This window comes from Bufo bufo, chromosome 3 (genome assembly GCF_905171765.1).
Source record: "Bufo bufo chromosome 3, aBufBuf1.1, whole genome shotgun sequence".
NCBI classification, from domain to species: Eukaryota; Metazoa; Chordata; class Amphibia; order Anura; family Bufonidae; genus Bufo; species Bufo bufo.
This window is the reverse complement of record NC_053391.1, coordinates 131,426,330-131,447,526: the sequence shown is the minus strand read 5'-3', so window position 1 is coordinate 131,447,526 and position 21,197 is coordinate 131,426,330. Positions and strand designations below refer to the sequence as shown.

Below are 21,197 nucleotides of genomic sequence, written 5' to 3'. Positions count from 1 at the left end.
TTATGAATCTGGATCTGTATCTAAGGAGCCGAGATTCCCCCATGTCCTAATCATTGGATGAATAAATAGAATCATAGCATCAGAAGTCACTGGGGGACCGCTCCCCCCATTTAGGAGGTGTATTAGGGGTTAAACTGTTCACTACATTGCTTTTAAGCGCTAGGGTTTCTTCCTAAATCTAACAACCGCTAGAGGCCGTGTCCTAGTGATTCGCACAACCTGAAGTGACGTTTGCGTTCGACCAGACCGGAAGTAAGGCCGCGGCGTGCGTTCCACAGGTTGGAAGTGCCTGAGGGGCGCGGATTTTAAAAGAACAGAATTGTATGCCACTGCCACATTGACCCTGGGAGGAGGCAGTCACGTCAGGAGCTAAACTGTAAGTGTACTTGAATGGCCCTGGATGTTGAAGCAAAGAGTATGACCTCGACTAAGGGTCTCTCTATATACATCCTTATCTGCATCTAGGGCTGCACGATATATCGCTAAAGTAATCGAACCGCGATAATCGGCAAATGCGGTTTGGCGATTCGGCCGAGCCGAAAATGCCGCGATTATATATTAAGGGGCCCCTATTGATAAAAAAAAGTCCTCTGTCCTATTGATAACATAACAGGTCCAGCCTCTGTACTTACTTTCACGATGAATGCACTGCAGCGACGAGCGGGAGCGAGCGAGGCAGCCGGCCGGCGCGTGACTGACGTCACTTAGTCACGCTCCTGCTTCCTGAATTAGGTGGGAGGAGCGTGACAGTGACGTCAGTCACGCGCCGGCCGGCTCGCTCTCTGCAGCTCTCTGCAGTGTGAGTGCATTCATAGTGAAACTGTGAAAGTACAGAGGCTGGCCATTTTATGAATAGGAGAGTTAACACATGAAGGGACACATGGGGCCATGAGGGGGACCAGCATAAGATGCTATATGTGTCATAGCACACATCCCCCATAACAGCGCCCTCCGCAGGTCCCCCCCATAACAGCACCACCCACAGATCCCCCACATAACAGCGCCATCCACAGATCCCCCACATAACAGCACCACCCACAGATCCCCCACATAACAGCGCCATCCACAGATCCCCCATAACTATGTCATACCCAGTCGCGTCAGCGGCTCATATGGGAAAATCCAAGCAAATAGACCTCTAGCACAATTCCCTTAAAATATCGCATCGCACATCGTTATCGCAATTTTTAGGGCCCTAATCGCAATCGCACAAAATTCCCATATCGTGCAGCCCTATCTGCATCTAGTACTTGCTCTTTACTATACATGTTGGATTACAGGTAGCAGCACCTACAATCAAAATAGGAGCTAGCACAATACCCGGCCCTCATCTGATAAGGTCTGTTGTACCATTTTTGATTATGATGTCTGCAATACCTATTTGAGATGACGAATGGCATAATGTATATATGGCGATTGTACCATCTACCTAGACACTGCAAAAAGTGTTATCGTATATATTTCAGGATAAACACTTTAACAAGTGTTATTATACTATCTGTATCATTGGAACCGAGACCCCCTGAGGAGCCCTTGAGTGGGCAAAACGCATTCGTTGGGGCATTGCTTTGTACAACAATTATCTATGTTGTGGCAGTATCGTATACATGTTATTTGTTTACACTACCCCATCACTGTTGGGGTGTTATAGGGAAAGGAGGGTAGGTACGCGGACAGGGAACCCCACCATCAGGGGCGACCCCTGGGCAAAGGTTAGAAGGAGCGTGTACTAGGGAAAAATTTCCCACACCAACCATTTACCTTCCAATTCACATTGTACACCAAGTCTGTATGTCATAAATGTGGCGGATGCCATTATACAATAAGAGTAGCCGGTTGGAGGCCTGCACTCTATGTATGACATCAAGCCACCATTAAGGGGCATTTATTTTAAGTATAAATAACAAAAAGTATATTTTAAAAGGGTCTGTAAACTGACTAGAGAGAATAATATTGATGAGGACCCATAATATCTCAAAACCTAAGAAAAGAACGTGTTAAAAGGGAACCCGTCACCTCCCAAGCCGCCGTGTGTTTCTGATGACTCCTTTCTTCCTGAAGGCAGATGCAGCAAGAGTACTGCAAACAGTTTTATCCCCTGCCGCTGCACTTCTCCACACATGCTTGACGTCAAGGGGGCAGCGGCCTCCTTGCTTCAAGTCACGTAACCGCGCCCCCTTCCCTGTGACTGACAGCGCTTATACAGAGGGTTTGGCAAAGCCAGCCGAACTGCCAGCTGTCGGTCACAGCGAAGGGGGCGCGGTGACCGTGACTTGAAGCAAGGAGGCCGCTGCCCCCTTGACTTCACGCATGTGGAGAAGCCTGGCAGCAGGGGATAAAACTATGTTTGCAGTACTTTTGCTGCATCTGCCTTCAGGAAGAAAGGCATAAGAAACGCGCTGCTGGCAGCTTGGGAGGTGACCGGTTCCCTTTAACAGTTTCGTCCAATAACTGAACAAAAGATCTTTCGTTGAAAGACAGATCATTTATGAACTAAAGATCCTACTATGAAAAGACGTCCCAGAAAAATCTTCCCTGCATCGTCCAGTCTCAGGGGAAAGCGTATGGGCAGTTTGAACTGTAGTGGCCAATATGAACTAAGACGTGTCTGAACCGATCGTTCACCAGATGTCTGTTCGACCATCTTATCTACTGCGTGTGGCCACCTTCACCCTTTAATTCAGAAAAACAGCATGCAGCCCTGTGATCTCAGTCTCCCCAAGCATCTCTTAACCTTACTCAATGCCAAGGTGCTGGCCATACCTCCCATAATGTTCTGAACTCTTACCTCCTCTTGGTATCCGTCACTCCACTGGCACTGTAGTCTTCATCTTTGTTCATCCTCTTTCTGCTCTCCCGGATGGCTTCGAGCACAGTCTCCTTTGCACAAGGATCTGGAGGTGAGCATGAAACGGATAGAGAGGCCAGGCTGGGAGACAGCAGGCTAGTCAAACTTTGGAGAGAGAAAATGTGAATCCATAAAGGCATCTATGAAGTATTCCCTTAACACTTGCAGCATAAATGGATATGGTCTAAAAGTCTGATTATTGGGTTTGTACTGCTGTATTTAAATGCACCCTTAGGGTGGGTGCACACATTGGCTCAGACTGCCATAAATATAATCACAGAAAAGAGTGCACTATAATAGATGCAAGCACAACATATGGACTAAGCCCTCACTATATTGATAAAATCTGAGTCACTTGGTCAATACATTTTGATAAAAACCTAAGCCCACCTACCACGCGTCTCAGATTTTATCAATAGAGGGAGGGCTTAGTCCAGGTTACGCTTGCATCCATTATAGTGCATTCTTTTCGGTGATTATATAAATGTAGCCATGTACATCTGCAACATTCATTATATCGCGCAGAATGTTTTAAATATTTTTGTTTCCGTGATTTGTTCAGACTGACAAAGCCCAAGGAGGAAGTGGGTTCAAAAGAAATGAAAATATAAGACGACTTGTTCCTGCTGGATCCACTTCTGGCCCCCATGGAAAAAATAAAATAACCTTCACAAAAACCTTAGTGTGAACCCACACCTATGAAGATATCCCACATATCATGGGATATTCTAGTAGGGCATTGCTACAGCACCTAGAGGCTCAGTCTTCTCACCCTTTGGCACGCCCAGGTCCAGTTGATTGACTTTCGAGTTCTCCTCAGTGTCGCATAAATCCCACGCCATCCCGTTTAGTATTCGGGGCAGTGAGGAAGGAAGCCAGCAGCAGGAGCGAGTCCTTTACTCACTGCACCAAATACTAAACGGGACGGCGCAGGATTTACGGGACACTGAGGAGAACTCGAAAGTCAATCAACTGGACCTGGGAGTGCCAAAGGGTGCGTAGACCGAGCCTCTAGGTGCTGAAGCAATGCCCTAATACCACCTTAGAGGCTCATTAGCATATTATAAAAGTCTTTATTTTAAGAGAACGGCAGCAGGCAGGGAGTTATAAAGCACACTGTTATGTACTGCTGACAATAGCACATCACTAATGCCAGTCAGCTACATAACGTTATTTCTCATGACAGAAACCCTCTAAAGGGAACTTGCCAACAAGTTTATGGTGCTAGAACCCTACTCCGTACCGATGAGGGGCAAGCACCCTCTAACAGCTGTCTATGGATGGATATTTGGCTTCGCTATATTCCCTGGTCATGTCCCAAGGCTTGTTAATAAGTTGGATTTTGACTACTTGGAGATAACTCTTTGCATAAAATCCTGCCTAAAAATCCCACAACTTGCAGGCAGATGCTACACATGCCTCTGCAGAGGACGCATACACTTACCTACAGTCTAAAAACTGACGCTACGACATTTGGTTTCCTGCAAGTGATGGAAAACAAGGTCGTCCACAATATGTGGCAATAAGAACTTTATGGCAGCCAAAGCCTCTGTGTAGCCCTGGCCCAATCACTTCTCATCCCAAGAGTCGCGTCAACTACACAGCCCAATACTAACGCTTAATAAAGAAAAAAAAAATATATTAAAAAAGTTTATTACTTACACTGGCGAACGAGCAATAGTTGGATCAGGACGTGCAATTTTCACAGTCATTGGACTGCGAATCTGAGAATGTTTAGGAGACAGCAGAGTTTTCCTTGGAAAGCCATCTATATAGACTGTGGGAAGAGACCCAGGCATGCTGTACTGGGGCTGGTGGGTAGGGTACCGCCTGCGTGGGCTCATGAACGTCCGGTTACTTACAACTGGAGTCTCTCTGGAGAGAGAGGAGAAAAGTGTAAGATTTGACATCAAATGCTGACATTTCATGATCTACATGATAGATATATACACACACTCTCTCCCTCTCATTCCCCTATGACACTGCACAACTGCTAGTCAATGGCGGCAGTGGTGATGTGCACAGACGGCACATAACCACCGACATGCAGGTACACAGCATGTCACTTCTAGTCCAGCGGGGTCAGGAAGCAGAGGGGGAAAGGGCTTGGCACCGGAACGCCAGGCAGCATGTTTTAGAGCAGGATGAGCTGAGCAGGTGGATATAGTTTCGCAGGAAAAGATTCAGTAAAAACTGCAATTTATACATTTAATGGCTACAGACACTAGGGATAAACATAGAGTGTCGGGTCCTAGATGTGTAGTCTCTTCGCTTTGTTTTAATGCTGTATGGAGAACAGTCTCTGTACAGCATTAAAACGGATGTGCTACGGCGAGGAGGAAAGTGATCACCTTCGGGATTTTATTTTTCTTAAAAGCCATTTTAAAACGTTGTTCCGAAAACCTCTTCTGTACCGAGGTAGCAGACAATGGATACCCGTTATAAAATGTTCTTCAAGTTTAATAAATAAAATGCTAAAGTTATTCACTGAAGTCTCTCGAGATTTCAGTGATAACTTTACCTCGTTGGAGCCCATACATTTTAATGCTGTACAGCAGGGATGCCCAAACCTGCAGCCCTCCAGATGTTGTAAAAATACAACTCCCGGGGGGCGTGGCCTGAGAGCGCATGGAGTAGGTCGCACCGCACTGAGCTCCTGCAGACATCCTGATTTTAGAGTGGTAGCAACCCCCTATTTCGCAGATCCTTGCCTACCTGGTGGTTGAGAGGAGTCAGGAGAGTGTGGTGCTGATCTTTTGAGTCCCGACATGCCTAGAAAGTCCGGTAAAGGGCCGCGCTGTGACAGGCCAGAGGAGAGTCGGCATGGCGCCGAGGAAGAAGAGGGGCCGGCCTTACAGCCCAAGACGAGACAGACGGCTGCCGCAAAGCTGAGCAGGTTTGCTCGCACGGAGAGTGCTGGGGGAGACTGGGCTGAGGAGAAGGAGATGGACGCTCAGGTTTCCTCTGGACAAGAGGATGAATCCACCGACGGGGAGACCCTGGACGCGGTAAATTGGCCGCCATTAACCCCTGCACGGCCGGCAAAAGACGCGGTAGGCCCTAAAGTTGTGGATGGAGCAGAGCCTACTCTAAAAGATATTATGGCCGCTGTGGCCAGTTGTAACAGCACACTGAAGGTGCTTACAGTACAGGTTGGCAGTCTGAGGTCAGACGTGTCTTTAATTAGGCATGACTTACATAAAATCACAGAACGCACCTCTGAATTGGAGAAGAGGGTGTCCACTATTGAGGACGTTATCCAGCCTATGCAAATGGCGGCAAAATCATCTGCTAAAGATATAGCGGCGTTATACGCCAAAACAGATGACCTGGAGAACAGGTCCAGAAGGAATAACCTGCGGATTGTGGGTGTGCCAGAGAAGACGGAGGGGGATAATGCCACCGAATTTGTGGAAAAATGGCTGCACCAATTATTTCATGAAAAAGGTCTATCCTCATTATATGCGGTGGAGCGGGCGCACAGAGTCCCCATGCGGCCGCTTCCGCCTGGCAGACCTCCCCGTCCCATACTGGCGAAGATACTCCATTTTAAAGACCGGGACACTATCCTGCGACAATCTAGGGACAATGAGGAGATGGTCCTGAATGGGGTGAAAGTATCCATATTTCCGGATTATTCCAACGAAGTGCAGCGGAGGAGAAGCAGATTTATGGATATAAAGAAAAGGCTGAGAGCTCTACAAGTCCAGTACGCTATGCTGTTTCCTGCTAAACTGCGTGTGGTGGCATTGGGATCCACCAGATTTTTTGAAGATCCGGAGGAGGCGACGCAGTGGCTGGACGTCCACGAGCGACAATTGAGAAGTGGGGCCCTGGACACTTGAAGGAGGCAGATATACGTTTCTTATGTTCAAGTTATATATGCATTTACACTCTAGGATTGCTTTAAATGTTGCACCAGTTAGGGAGTGTATTATGTAATGCTACCAAATGGTAGTTCCTGAGGAGGGAGCAGGCGGTAATGATAGTAAAATGTATTTCTCAGTTGTGGGGAGGATTCTCTACCTGAGGAAAAGTGTTATAAATTGTTATGCTTATTGTAGGTTGAAGGGCATGTTGCTCTCGGATTGCCTTGTTTTAATGTGGGAAGTGGATAAGGAAGGGAAAGGTTTCCCCAGCTACAGTAACCTGAGTATGAGAGGGAGGGAGGGGGGTGGGGGGGTAGGGAAAAGGTTGGGGGGGAAGGTTAGGGTCTTGAACTATGAGCGAGTGTTATCTGAATGGGGTGTGAGATTCAAATATGGTCAAAAATTTTACCATGTCACAGGCGATTAGAATCTTAAGCTGGAATGTGAGAGGGATGGCTGAAGCACGGAAAAGACAGTGTATTTTTCAGTATCTGGGGCGGTTTCAGCCGGCTATATGTTGTCTTCAGGAAACGCATTTGACAGGAGAAAATTTACACTGGATGAATAAAAATTGGGTGATCCATGCGTTACATTCAACTCATTCCTCTCATTCTAGAGGTGTAAGTATGATTGTGCATAGGAGTATCAGGTATGAACATATGCAGGAGTGTGTGGACGCTGAGGGCAGGTATGTGTGTGTGGTGTGTAAGGTGGATGGAATACAGCTGGTGCTGGTGTCTGTGTATGTGCCCCCACCGTTTGCTTCCCCATTAATAAGAGAGATCATGGGCTTTGTGGCGGACTTCCCTGGGCTGCCGTGGCTGTTGGTTGGGGACTTTAATTGCACGATGAATGACTCCCTAGATAGATGCCGGGTGGAGGGAGCAGGTGGTTCACCGGGGAGTGCGGCTCTCAGGAATATTTTGGGTGAGGTAGGAGTGCAAGATGTATGGAGACGGCGTAACCCGGATAAGCGTGAATATTCATGTAGATCCGCCACGCACCATTCACTATCGCGTATAGATCTGGCCCTTGTTAACGACATAATGCTACCACTAGTTAGGGATGTTGTTTATCATCCTCGGTCGTTGTCTGACCATTCTCTGGTGCAGATTGACTTGTGCCTGGGGGTGCTCAGACAGGGACCGAGGCTGTGGAAGTGTAATCCTCATTGGTTGAATGTGTTGGGTGACCTATCTGGGATTTCTATGGAAATTAAGGAATTTTTTGATATCAATACAGGGTCGGCTTCGATACCAGGTGTATGGGACGCCATGAAAGCATTTCTGAGGGGAGTTCTGATGAAAGAAATCAACAAACATAAATCCAGGACCAGAGAGGCGGATGTCAAGGCGCATGTACTAGTGTCCGAGGCTGAGAGAGAGTTTAGTAGATCCCCCACCATGGTTAGTAGTGAGGCGCTGGAGGTTGCTCAGGAGCAGCTGAGATGTCATCTGGTACAGGCCGCAGATAGAAAGAGAAGCTTTTACCGTCAGAGATCTTTTGAGGAAGGAGAGAAGGTGGGTCATTTGTTGTCAGTGGTCTCGCAGGCTCAGAGAGGCTCCTCTTGTATTCAGGAGTTGAGAGATGACAGGGGGAACAGTTGTCAGGACACAAAAGGAATATTAGGAATTTTAAAAAGCTTCTATGTATCTCTATATACTTCCACTGGATCTAGTTCTGATGAGGCCCTGAAGGATTTCCTAGAGGAGGCGCAGTTATTGGTGCTGTCAGAAGAAGATAGAGAGAGGCTAGAGGAGCCGATTACACTAGAGGAACTGGAAGCTGCACTTGGGGACATGGCAAGTGGTAAGGCCCCTGGAGCTGATGGTCTCCCAGTAGAGATATACAAAAAACTACAGGGGATATTACTCCCTGAATTACTTAAGGTGTTTGAGCACTCATTGGAGGCAGGTTCGTTACCACATTCGATGCAGGAAGCTATAATTGTGGTTTTGCCTAAGCCTGGGAAGGATCCTAAAATACCGGATTCCTACAGGCCAATTTCACTTCTCACGGCTGATGTTAAGCTACTGGCGAAGGTGTTGGCGAACAGGCTGTCCAAGGTAATTCTGACCATAGTACATCCGGATCAGACGGGATTTATGCCAGGAAAATCAACGGCTATTAACCTTCGTAGGCTGTACACTAGCTTAAATATTCCGGCGGATAATGGTGGTGACAGGGCCTTGCTTGCGCTTGACGCCGCTAAGGCGTTTGATAGTGTGGAATGGAGGTATTTGTGGGGGGTCCTGAGAATTATGGGCTTTGGTGAACGGTTCATTCAGTGGGTACAGGTTCTGTATTCTAGCCCTAAGGCGAGAATTAGAGCTAATGGAGGATTATCAGACTGTTTTCCCCTCGCCAGGGGTTCCAGACAGGGATGCCCACTGTCGCCCTTATTGTTTGCTCTTGCAATAGAGCCGTTGGCGGCGCATATTCGCTTATCTACAAGTATAGAGGGGTTTAGATATGGTGAACTGCATAATAAAGTGGCTATGTACGCTGATGATACCCTACTTTTCTTGGGCGATACTGGTGCGTCCCTGGATGCGGCCATGGCATTGATTGACAGATTTGGTAGCTTTTCCGGACTACGGATAAACTGGCAGAAATCCTCTTTGATGCCAATTGACGGGCAGGCCCTGGTAGGCAGACAAGTAGATAGTTTGGTGCCCTGGGTGGATAAATTTAAATATCTGGGATTACATATAACACCGAGACTAGCGGATTTTGAAGAACTAAATCTATCCCCTTTGCTAGCTACTTTTAGGCTTAAAGTGAGGTCATGGTGTAGGCTCTTTCTTTCGGTGGTAGGCAGAGTTAACCTTTTAAAAATGGTTATGATGCCCCAACTGATATATATACTGAATAATGCTCCAGTTTGGATCCCTCTGGATAGATTTAAGAAAATTCACTCTATATTTAGAGATCTTACTTGGAAGTATGGACAGGCTAGGATCAAACTGGAGACATTGCAGTATTCTAAGTCGGAAGGGGGCCTAGCTGTCCCTAACGCATGGATTTATTTTTTGGCTTCCCAATGTCAGCATTTTAAGGGATGGATTGATCTACAAGCACCAGATATGACTGGGCAGATATTGCAGCATTGGCTGGGCAGTCGTGACCTCATGGGCATTCTGGAAGGTTTAGGAATGCATGCAGGGAGGGAAAAACTTCCTCTGATTGAACTCATGAAAAAAGTTTGGGCAAAAGTGAAGCTGCTAAGAGGAGTGGGAGGTATTAGTGAACTTTCACCTATTGGAAAGAACCACTTGTTGCCAGAACTATTGGCCATACCAGGACTTAGGAACTGGGAAACTTATGGAGTGACGAGAATTGGACAATTAATTAAGGACAAGACATGTAAGTCATTTCAAAGCCTGCAGCAGGAATTTAATATCCCCAAGGAGTGGTTTTATAAATATCTTCAAATAAGACATGCCCTTGGGGTCACGATGCGGAAGGGATGTGTGATAGCTCAAATGGAGGTGGTCCATAAGCTTGTTCTTCCGTCGGGAGGGGGAAAAAGAGGGTTAATATCACAGGTGTACGCTCTTCTAATGGAAAAATTCTTAGAGGGATATCCGCTTTCAAGAATGAAAAAGTGGGAGGCTGACGTGGGGGATATGTCTAAGGATATGTGGGAAGATATTTTAGAAGCAGTCCCCAAGGTGTCTCTAAGTGAACAGGGCAAACTGTCCCAACTATTTATTATACACAGAGTGTACAAAACACCGGTGTTCCTGAAAAAGATAGGAGTAAGAGGTGATGACAAGTGCCCAAAGTGTATGGAAGATGGTGCAGACTTGTTACATATGTTGTGGTCTTGTCCAGTAGTTGCTAATTATTGGGAGGAAGTTGTAGAGATGATTAATAGTAAATTGACATTAAGAATTCAAAAAGATCCTAAGGTGTGTATTCTGGGGTATGTGTCTGAAATTGGAGGAAATGAACCGGTTAGGGTAGCTGCGGGGAGATTGCTATATGTGGCCAGGAAACTGATCGCTATGAGGTGGATCCAGGGGAGTCCGCCCACACTGAGTGAGTTTGAACGGAGGGTGCATGACATGCTGGTACTCGAAAAAGGGGTGTTTGTGAAGAGAGGGTGCCCTCAGAAGTTTGAAAAAATGTGGACTGAATGGTTATCTCATACCCACGTGGTTATATAGTCATGTGATGGTCAAGACCAATGTTAGGGTTGGGGGGTTAGGGTAGGGTAAGGGGGGGAGGGAGTTTGGAAAGGCCAAGTTTCTGGTAATTTTTTTTTTTTTTTTTTTTTTTTAGCCCATAATATGTTTTAGCAAAGGTATATGTAGTGTATGGATTCATGTTAATACTGAGTGGTGATATACTTATGAGTATTGTTGTTCACTGAATCTGCATCGTGGATAATTTAAAGAAGAAAAAGTCAACATATTGTATTATGTTATAATATGTATTTATTGTTTAATAAAAACGATTTGATTAAAAAAAAAATACAACTCCCAGCATGCCTGGACAGCCTACAGCTATCAGTCTACAGCAGGGCATTGTGGGAGTTGTAGTTTTACAACAGCTGGAGGGCCGCAGGTTGGGCATGTACAGAGGCAGATCTCAGTGCTCCAAACTTCGGTTTAATGCTGTACGTTTTGTTCCTCCCTAACGGGCACCTTCAGAACTTTTCTTTAAATCGCATTTTACTCATTTTGGGCCAAGAAATCATTTTAATTGGCCTTTATTAAAAGTCTCCAGCGGTTTTTGTGATGTGTGGTTAATAATCAGTCTATGGGCAGACTGTCTCATCTCTATAAAGCTGCTCAGCTCCTCCTGCCTGCAGATTGTACTGCAATTGGAGGGGACCGGTCTGCTTTAAAGGGGGTGTCTAGCTGTGTGGTTTTTTTTACACGAAGGCTTATCCTCCTTATAGGACATCCCAAGCTGTTCAGTGGGGTCCAACCCCTGGTCTGTGTAGCGCTGCAATGACAATCAAATACTGTAGCCATGAGGATGGGGGGGGGGGGGGTTGCCCATCCCGAGGAAACCCCGACAGCCCCCTTTAACCCTAGCCCCGAGCCTGCCCCCCATCAAACACCGGCACATGTGACAGCACCAGTGTCTCCCAGCCGCAGGTAACATCCACCAGTGCCTCATGAACAGCACCCACCTGAACGAGAGGCGCCTGGCCGGGGTTGGCACCGCGGGGTTAGGCTTGGTTAGCCTCTCCTTCAGTTCCCGGGCACCCCGTCCCATGCCCCGGGCCGGGGGCTCCTGCTTGCCGAGGTAGCTGCCCATAAGTAAGAACAAGGAGGCCGGGCTCCACTTGACAAGCGGCTCCCGGGGTCTTCTGTGTGGAAGAGGCCTCTGCCGTAGAGCAGCCGCTCCGCCAGCGAGTCTCCACAGCCGCCCGCCCGTCCTCCGATAAGCCCAGGCGGCGAGCGCACACAGCACCAGGGCGCTGAGCAGAGGGAAGCAGTACAGCAGTAGTAGAAGAAGAAGCAGGGCAGCGGGCAGGAGCAAAGCGACCGGCTGTATCTCCCGATTCAAAACGTCCCGAAGCAGCCGCCTTAGCCGATCCCTGACCCCTCCTACCCGCCCTCCCGACGGACACATGATCTGCCGAGCGTCCCGCCAGGCCTTAAATACCCAGCGTGCACCACGAGTGCAGGACCCCGTCCGTCACATCCCGTGTATCCAGGCAACGTGCGCTCCCTCCGCCCACGGCTTCATTAGAAAAAGAGTTCTCTCAATATGTGTTTTCCTATGGGAGGAGCCGTGATCTCCCATACGTCACTTCCTGCAGTCGTCTATTGGGTAAAACACATTTTGACCGCGCCTCTAGTGGTGCTCGCGCCTGAAGTGTCATGTGTGGGTTCAGCCAATGAGGTGCATGGATGGGATCACGTGATCTTAGAGAACTATTTTTAAATAGCAGTCCTTGCTTCAGAGGTTCTGAAAGGGAAGACATCTTCACAGGCAGTTGGTCACCTTGTTTGGGGCCCCCTAAACTGCCAGCATGTCCTTATCTAGCTGAGGTTTAGCATCCCAACCCTCCCTGCATCAGGAAATATAATGAACGTTAAACTTAAAGCGGTTGTCCACCTTTGGGCCTAATTCTCTCATGTTGCTATTAGGGATCGACCGATAATGATTTTTTAGAACTGATACCGATAATCTGGGAACTTTCAGGCCGATGGCCGATAATTTATACTGACATTCTGTGAATTTTTTTACATTTTTGCAAAAAAAAAAAAAAATCCTACACATCTGCTGAAAATGAATTTATTGTTAACGTGTAGTTTTTTGTTTTTTTTTGTAAATCTTTCTTTTTCATTTATATTGTTATTGGATCTCAATAGCGTTGGAAAACACTTCCGTTTTGTCCCCATTCATTGTCAGTGGGGACAATACTGAAGTGAACTAAACGGAGTGCACCAGAATGCATTCTATTCCGTTTGGTTGCGTCCCCATAGCGGACACGAAAACGCTGCAAGCAGCGTTTTTCTGTCCGCGATGTGGTGTGGAGCGAGACGGATCCGTCGTGACACACAATGTAAGTCAACGGGGACGGATCAGTTTTCTCGGACACAATAAAAATAGGATCCGTCCCCCATTGACTTTCAATGGAGTTCATGACGGATCCGTTCATAACGGATGCACACGGTTGTATTATCGGTAACAGAAGATTTTTGCTGATCCCTGCCGGATTCAGCAAAAATGCTGGTGTAAAAGTAGCCTACGAGAAGTTCTATTCATTTTTTCCATAGCAGGAAGTGACATGAAGGATTTGTTCAAATAAATCACCTTTATCTTTGGATAGTGTTTGAAGATAAAATACTGAAATGTCCCTAATGTTAAAAAATTAAAATCTTGGGGTGTCCTTAAAGGGTTTTTCTAGTAACTGTTGATCCATTCAATCTCCGTGGGACTCCTGGAGACGACCAAGCACTGTACTCAGATCTTTGGGAGTCCCATAGACATCAACCACTGTCCAAATAGGGAACATGGGCTCCTCCTGATCCTCTTGCTCCTTCTGATCAGTGGGGGTCCCAGCAGTAGGACGTCCACTAATGTAACAGTTATCCCTTATCCAGTGACCTGTTGTTATTGGAATACCCATTTTTCACATGACTGTAGATTCTCCATCAGGTTGGAATGTGGGTCAATAAACAGGCTTAGGGTGGGTTCACACTAGTGTTAGGGATTCCGTTATGGCTTTCCGTTATAACAGGGTTATAACGGAACATAACGGAATCCATAGGATGGAATGCAAAACAGATACCTTTAAGAGGCATTCCGTTTTGCTTCGTCCTAATAGAAGTCTATGGGAAAACATAACAGATCCGTCTGGGTCCTGTTATGCAAGACAGGACTTTATTTTCCGTCTTGCATAATGGGATCCAGACGGATCCGTTTTGATTTCCATAGACTTCTATTAGGACGGAAAGAAAACGGAATGCCTTTTAAAGGCTTCCGTTTTGCATTTCGTCATAATGCAAGTCTATGGGCAGCAAAACAGATCCGCAAAACCCTGTTATAACGGAAAGCCATAATGGACTCCATAACTCTAGTGTGAACCCACCCTTACAGGGGTTGTCTCATCTCAGACAATGGGGCCATATCACTAGAATATTGTCTTATAGGAGCTGGGAACCGTACCTATACCACAGCTGGGATCTGCACCTATATCGGCAATGGAGCCCTGCAAAGTGGTGGCTGGAGGACTCCAGTCCGGTCACCACCAAGCGCTCTCCCCATAGAAGTGAATGGGAGCGCACCATACATGACTGGCCACCGCTCCCATTCACTTCTATGGGCTTGACGGAAATAGCCGAGCCAGCACTTGGCTATTTTCGGCGGCCCCATAGAAAATGAATGGAGGGCGGCTGCGCATGCGCAGTGCACCCTCCACCACTTTAAGGGCTCCGTTCTCGATATAGGTACAGGTCCCAGCTGTGGCACCTGCACCTATCAGACAATAGGGGCATATCCTAATAATATGCCCCCACTGTCTGAGATGAGAATAACCCTTTAAGTTATCCTAGTAAGCAGCTTGGTATTCACTGTTGATGTTTTGTCTAACTTTCAGGTCTGAGAGCTCTTGTCGGCACATTTGGCGTCCTTTACTTGGACTATGTTTCATCCTCTATCAGTGCAAGTGTCAGATTCATACTGTATTTAGCCAGTTTATAATCACATCAGTGGTCCAAGGTTTACTGGCATTTGATGACAAGTAGATAAGATATGACATGAAGACCAAGTCACTGGCTACAGCGGCATATGTGACCCAGTCCATCTGAAAGTTTGCAGGACGGGGACCGAATTGTAATGAGCAGTGGATGTAGAATCGCTAACTAACCAGTTTGGCTTTGGGATAACTCTAAACGCGTTTAAGCCCTGTACAGGGTCTGGTCTTCTCTGCAGGGGAGCCACCAGGCTGTCCTCTCTTGATATAGTACCGGTGTAGTTGGCAGCTGACCCACAGAGGTCAGAGTCACCAGTGTGAAGCACAGAGGAGTCAGTCAATATTCATAGTCATGTGACCGGCGGCCATGGAGCAATACAGGAAACAGGCTAAGGTCAGGGCAGGCAGCATGGAATCAGAGTCAGTTGTCACCTTCACTGGTTAACTAGAGACTACAAACTTAACGCTCAGACACCCTACCACTAGGGAAGGTACCTTATATACCCAGGAACAGCCAGTCATATACTGGGGAAGAATCTGCTGGCCCTTTAAGAGACTGAGAGCGAGTCCTACAGGACAGCCTTGGCCGAAGAGCACACGCCTTGGCCTGCACCAGTGGAGAGAGACCGATTAACAAGGAGACCGATGAAAGGAGCCAGGGAGCCGGGCAGAGCAGGTGAGTGTGAGTTTTCTAACTGGTACAACACAGTGTAGAGGTCTGTTAAAAAGTCCCCAAAGCTGGATAACCCCTTTAGGTTGGCCATACACCTTCCTCTAGACCCCACAATACACCTGCATGGTGGGCCCAGCCAAGAATGCATGTGTTCTTAATGGGGGAAAACAGAAAAATCAGCACACTGACGTTTAGAATGCCCGCTTCTCCCCCCTTCCCCCCAAATCTGCCACTAGGGAACAGGTAGGACACCACTATACACATTAGATGGTCATCTGGTCCTGTCGAAAGCAGGGTTTGCTAATGTTCATCTAATATGCACGGGCATCTTTACTCTGGCGAGATTCTTATTTAGGGTACTTTCACACTAGCGTTATTGTTTTCCGGTATTGAAATCCGGTAAAGGGTCTTAATACCGGAATAAACGCATCAGTTTTGTCCTAATGCATTCTGAATGGAACGCAATCCGTTCAGTATGCATCAGGATGTCTTCCGTTCCGTCCCTTGTACGGTATTTGACCGGCCAAAATCCCGGAACAATACCGCACTTGCCGGATCCGTTATTAATTTCCATAGAGATGTATTAATGCCGGATCCGGTACCAAGTGTTCCGGAAACTGCCGTATCGCCGGATCCGGTATTCCTGTCTGCGCATGCGCCGAGATATAGGAGGAGCTACTTTCTCTTTTGATCTTTGAAAAAAATAAAAATAATACTGGATCCGTTATTCCGGATTATACCGGACGAGATGGATCTGTTTGTATACGGCTTGCCGGATCTGGCAGGCAGTTCCGTTGCTGGAATTGCCTGCCGGATTCTAAAAACGCTAGTGTGAAAGTACCCTTAATCAGGGATTATCAGAATAATTCTAAAGAATTATAATCCCATGTAAAATGCAGTGATTTGATGTTTTTGAGGAATGCACGCATGTGACACATGAAGTATTATTCTCTTTTATAATTGATCAAGTTCTAGGATTTCCATAGTGGATTCTGAAGTCATTGTAAGACTATTTCTTCTTAGAATTTACAAGTTGTTAATTGAGATGGCTTCTCTCATCTGCATACATATTACTTCATCGATGTACAGCGTATTTTCCTTGACTTGGATCTCCTCCTCTAGAGACAGCTGGTTGCGGATCAAGCCTTTCAGCTCAGCTTCTGCCTGGCTCAGAGTCTCCCGCAGTCTGCAGAAGAAAGTAAAGACATAAAAATAAATGGCAGACCGTTTTGCCGGATGACACCGGAAAGACGGATCCGGCATTTCAATACATTTTTCTGACTGATCAGGCTTTTTTTTAAGACTGATCAGGATCCTGATTAGTCTTACTAATGCCATCAGTTGGCATACGTTTTGCCGGATAACTCTGCCGCAAGTGTGAAAGTAGCCTTAGATTATTCCTCATTTGTGCTAAACAAGAGAAGGGGAGGATCTCTCCATTTCTTACCACCTGTGAAACATACACAATATAACTTTTTTGCCAAAACTTATCCCCCGCTAATTTATCAAAATCCTGTACATAAAAATGATACCAAAGAGGAGTGCACAGAAGAGAACCCTTAACCTGCTGAGATTTGCCAAAGTTATTAAGAGGTGTCTGCCTTTAATAATTTTGCCGTAGCTCACACCGCCAAAAAGCAGACCAAGCCTGGCTTTAGAAACACCAGTCCTTATAAATCTCCCACAGTGTGTGAAGAATGAATGCCAAAACTTTTTATTTTAACCCTTTCACTACCGGAGTTTTTTTTTTTTTTTTTTTCTTTTTTTATAGTTTTCATTTTTCTTCCCTATTTTCCTTGAGCCATAACTTTTTTATATTTCCATTCACATAGCTGTATGAGGGCTTATGTTTTGCCGGGCAAGTTGTACTTTCTAATGACACCATAATTTATGGCATAAAATGTAGTGGGAAGCGGTAAAAAAAAATCCAAATGGGGTGAAATTGGAAAAAAAACGCAATTCTTCCACCGTTTTACAGGTTTTGTTCCCACAGCGTTTCGTTTGTGGCAAAACTGACCTGTGCCCTTCATTTTCTGGGTCAGTACGATTACAACAATACCCCATATGTATAGGTTTTGTATGTCTAAATAGTGTAAAAATAAATGTAAACTTTGATAAAAAATTTACATTACCATATTCTGACCCCTGTAACTTTTTTTTATACTTATGTCTACTGAGCTGTTTAGGGGCTAATTTTTTGCAGGACAATCTGTAGTTTTTATTGATGCCATTTTGAAGTGTGCTTGAAGTTTTGATCCCATTTTATTTCTTTTTTTGGGTAAGAGAAGCAATGAAAAAATGGCAAATTGGCCATTTTGACCCTTTTTTCCATTACGCCATTCGCCGTATTGGACATTTTTTTTTTTTTTATTATACGGAAAGGGGGGTGATTTAAACTTTTATATATATTTTTTTAATATATTTTTTATCTTTTTGTTTGTTTTTTGGGATGATTTTGAGGCTCATATATGAGCCTATAAATAGTTTTTTTTAAACTGAATATTGCTCATTTCTTATCCTGGCCTGCTATCTGGTGGCCAAAATAAGAATTGCAGCATGAACACTTTCAACCTCGTCAGCGAGGCTGAAAGTGTTCAGCGCAAACTACCGATGCCCCAATTGGCCACACAGGTTTTTGCACATTTAGATGCCGTGATCTCACTTGATCACGGCATCTAAAGCATTTAATTACTGTGATCAGCATTATTTGAAACAGCAGAGACCTACCGGCCATGGCACCCGCTACACGTGCGAGCGGGCGCCATGTTTACACATCACTCCAGCGGCGTACAGTGCCGGTAGCGAAAAGATTAATGCATGTACAAAGTGTTTATGTGTTATCAATGGGGAGAGGGGAATAAGTTGCTGCTGGACACCTCTGGTGACTCCCTTGAGAACAAAAGAACTGAGCATCTTGAAAATGAACGTGCCACCTCTTCTTTCCCTCGACATGTGTCATCAGGGTAAACTTGGGACACCATTATACACATTAGCTAGTTGGCCAGTCCCATCAAAATCTGCAGGTCTGGCCAACATTCATCTAATGTGTATGACCACCGTATGTATCTGCCCTCATCTCTGGGGGATAGGGTTGTAGGCTGTACTTCGTCAACTCCTGGAGACTATAATAAGGGCTGCCATAAGGAAAGTACAGGTGGTACTCTGTAATGGGGCTAAGCCCAGTACAAAGAGGGGCCCACTCTCACCTGGTACTCAACCCGTGGAACCCGCACAATAAAAATTAAAAGCACGTGCGTTTTTCATGTGTTCTAAAACGCATGTGTATAAACACGCATCAAAAACGCTTGTGCGTTTTTTTATTTTTTATTTATGTGCTGTCCATGAATACCTCTAGATAGAAATTAAATGGAGAATATTTTAAGTAGAGAACAATGTATGAGATTATACCTATGAAAATGGAATTTTGATCCAGGTTTTGAAGTAGACCCACAATATGAAGGATGTACCTCCTCTCCCCCCCCTCCCCCCCTTTAGAAGAGGTTACTATAAAAGGCTCAGATTGACTGGATTCATTTTATATACAACCACTGAAGAAGGAGAGAGTATAACTCCGAAACGCATTTGGTGTAAAAATTTGGCCTTAATATGCAATTCGGCTAAGAATACGAGTTTGGATCCAAAACTGCTGCTTCCTCCATCATTAGCGCATACAGATAAGTCCTAGATCTATAGAGTCTGCAGGTATACTACTAACCTTTCAAGCTAATCAAAGACCAACCAGGGAGAAGCGAACACACCACAGCTAGAGACTGCAGCACGGGACTCAAACGCTGAAAGTAGGAGAAATACAGACAGGGGACGATGCATTTAGGCTACATGCCCACGACTGTGTGCCCCCCGTGGCCGTATTGCGACCCGCATACAGCGGGTCCGCAATACACGGGCACCGGCCAAGTGCATTCCGCATCACGGATCGCAGACCCATTTCCTTGAATGGGTCTGCAATCACGGAGATGCGGAACGGAGGCACGGATCGGAATCCCACAGAAGCACTACGGAGTGCTTCCGTGGTGATTCTGGCCGTGCCTCCGCACCGCAAAAAAGTAGCGCGTGCACTACTTTGTTGCGGTGCGGACCGTCGGATGCGGATCGCGGACCCCATTCAAGTAAATGGGTCCGCGATACGCATGCGGCTGCCCCACGCTCTGTGCCCGTGCACTGCAGACCGCAATTTGCGGTAAGCAGCACGGGCACGGAGCCCTAACGTTCGTGTGCATGTAGCCTTAAACTGCTGATCAACTCCTTCTGGCGGTAAAGTAACAACATGTTACATTTTATCACTCTACAGGGAGTGCAGAATTATTAGGCAAGTTGTATTTTTGAGGATTAATTTTATTATTGAACAACAACCATGTTCTCAATGAACCCAAAAAACTCATTAATATCAAAGCTGAATATTTTTGGAAGTAGTTTTTAGTTTGTTTTTAGTTTTAGCTATTTTAGGGGGATATCTGTGTGTGCAGGTGACTATTACTGTGCATAATTATTAGGCAACTTAACCAAAAACAAATATATACCCATTTCAATTATTTATTTTTACCAGTGAAACCAATATAACATCTCAACATTCACAAATATACATTTCTGACATTCAAAAACAAATCAGTGACCAATATAGCCACCTTTCTTTGCAAGGACACTCAAAAGCCTGCCATCCATGGATTCTGTCAGTGTTTTGATCTGTTCACCATCAAAATTGCGTGCAGCAGCAACCACAGCCTCCCAGACACTGTTCAGAGAGGTGTACTGTTTTCCCTCCTTGTAAATCTCACATTTGATGATGGACCACAGGTTCTCAATGGGGTTCAGATCAGGTGAACAAGGAGGCCATGTCATTAGATTTTCTTCTTTTATACCCTTTCTTGCCAGCCACGCTGTGGAGTACTTGGACGCGTGTGATGGAGCATTGTCCTGCATGAAAAGCATGTTTTTCTTGAAGGATGCAGACTTCTTCCTGTACCACTGCTTGAAGAAGGTGTCTTCCAGAAACTGGCAGTAGGACTGGGAGTTGAGCTTGACTCCATCCTCAACCCGAAAAGGCCCCACAAGCTCATCTTTGATGATACCAGCCCAAACCAGTACTCCACCTCCACCTTGCTGGCGTCTGAGTCGGACTGGAGCTCTCTGCCCTTTACCAATCCAGCCACGGGCCCATCCATCTGGCCCATCAAGACTCACTCTCATTTCATCAGTCCATAAAACCTTAGAAAAATCAGTCTTGAGATATTTCTTGGCCCAGTCTTGACGTTTCAGCTTGTGTGTCTTGTTCAGTGGTGGTCGTCTTTCAGCCTTTCTTACCTTGGCCATGTCTCTATTGCACACCTTGTGCTTTTGGGCACTCCAGTGATGTTGCAGCTCTGAAATATGGCCAAACTGGTGGCAAGTGGCATCTTGGCAGCTGCACGCTTGACTTTTCTCAGTTCATGGGCAGTTATTTTGCGCCTTGGTTTTTCCACATGCTTCTTGCGACCCTGTTGACTATTTTGAATGAAACGCTTGATTGTTCGATGATCACGCTTCAGAAGCTTTGCAATTTTAAGAGTGCTGCATCCCTCTGCAAGATATCTCACTATTTTTGACTTTTCTGAGCCTGTCAAGTCCTTCTTTTGACCCATTTTGCCA

At 45.9% G+C, this 21,197-nt stretch overlaps 2 protein-coding genes across 2 annotated transcripts in view; both read right to left on the bottom strand.

Annotated features, from left to right (window-relative positions):
• The window catches only part of POM121 (POM121 transmembrane nucleoporin), a 30,291-nt gene extending 17,880 nt beyond the window's left edge, over positions 1-12,411 (bottom strand). The window contains exons 1-3 of the mRNA XM_040423588.1: positions 11,864-12,411; positions 4,511-4,723; positions 2,789-2,953 (exon numbers count right to left, since the gene is read on the bottom strand). Coding sequence (XP_040279522.1) covers positions 2,789-2,953; positions 4,511-4,723; positions 11,864-12,309 — 824 coding nt within the window. The 5' untranslated portion in view covers positions 12,310-12,411. The remainder of the gene's footprint in view (positions 1-2,788; positions 2,954-4,510; positions 4,724-11,863) is intronic.
• A 4,119-nt stretch (positions 12,412-16,530) lies between these two features.
• TEKT1 (tektin 1) overlaps positions 16,531-21,197 on the bottom strand; it is a 31,732-nt gene continuing 27,065 nt past the window's right edge. Inside the window, exon 9 of the mRNA XM_040423586.1 lies at positions 16,531-16,740. Coding sequence (XP_040279520.1) covers positions 16,581-16,740 — 160 coding nt within the window. The 3' untranslated portion in view covers positions 16,531-16,580. The remainder of the gene's footprint in view (positions 16,741-21,197) is intronic.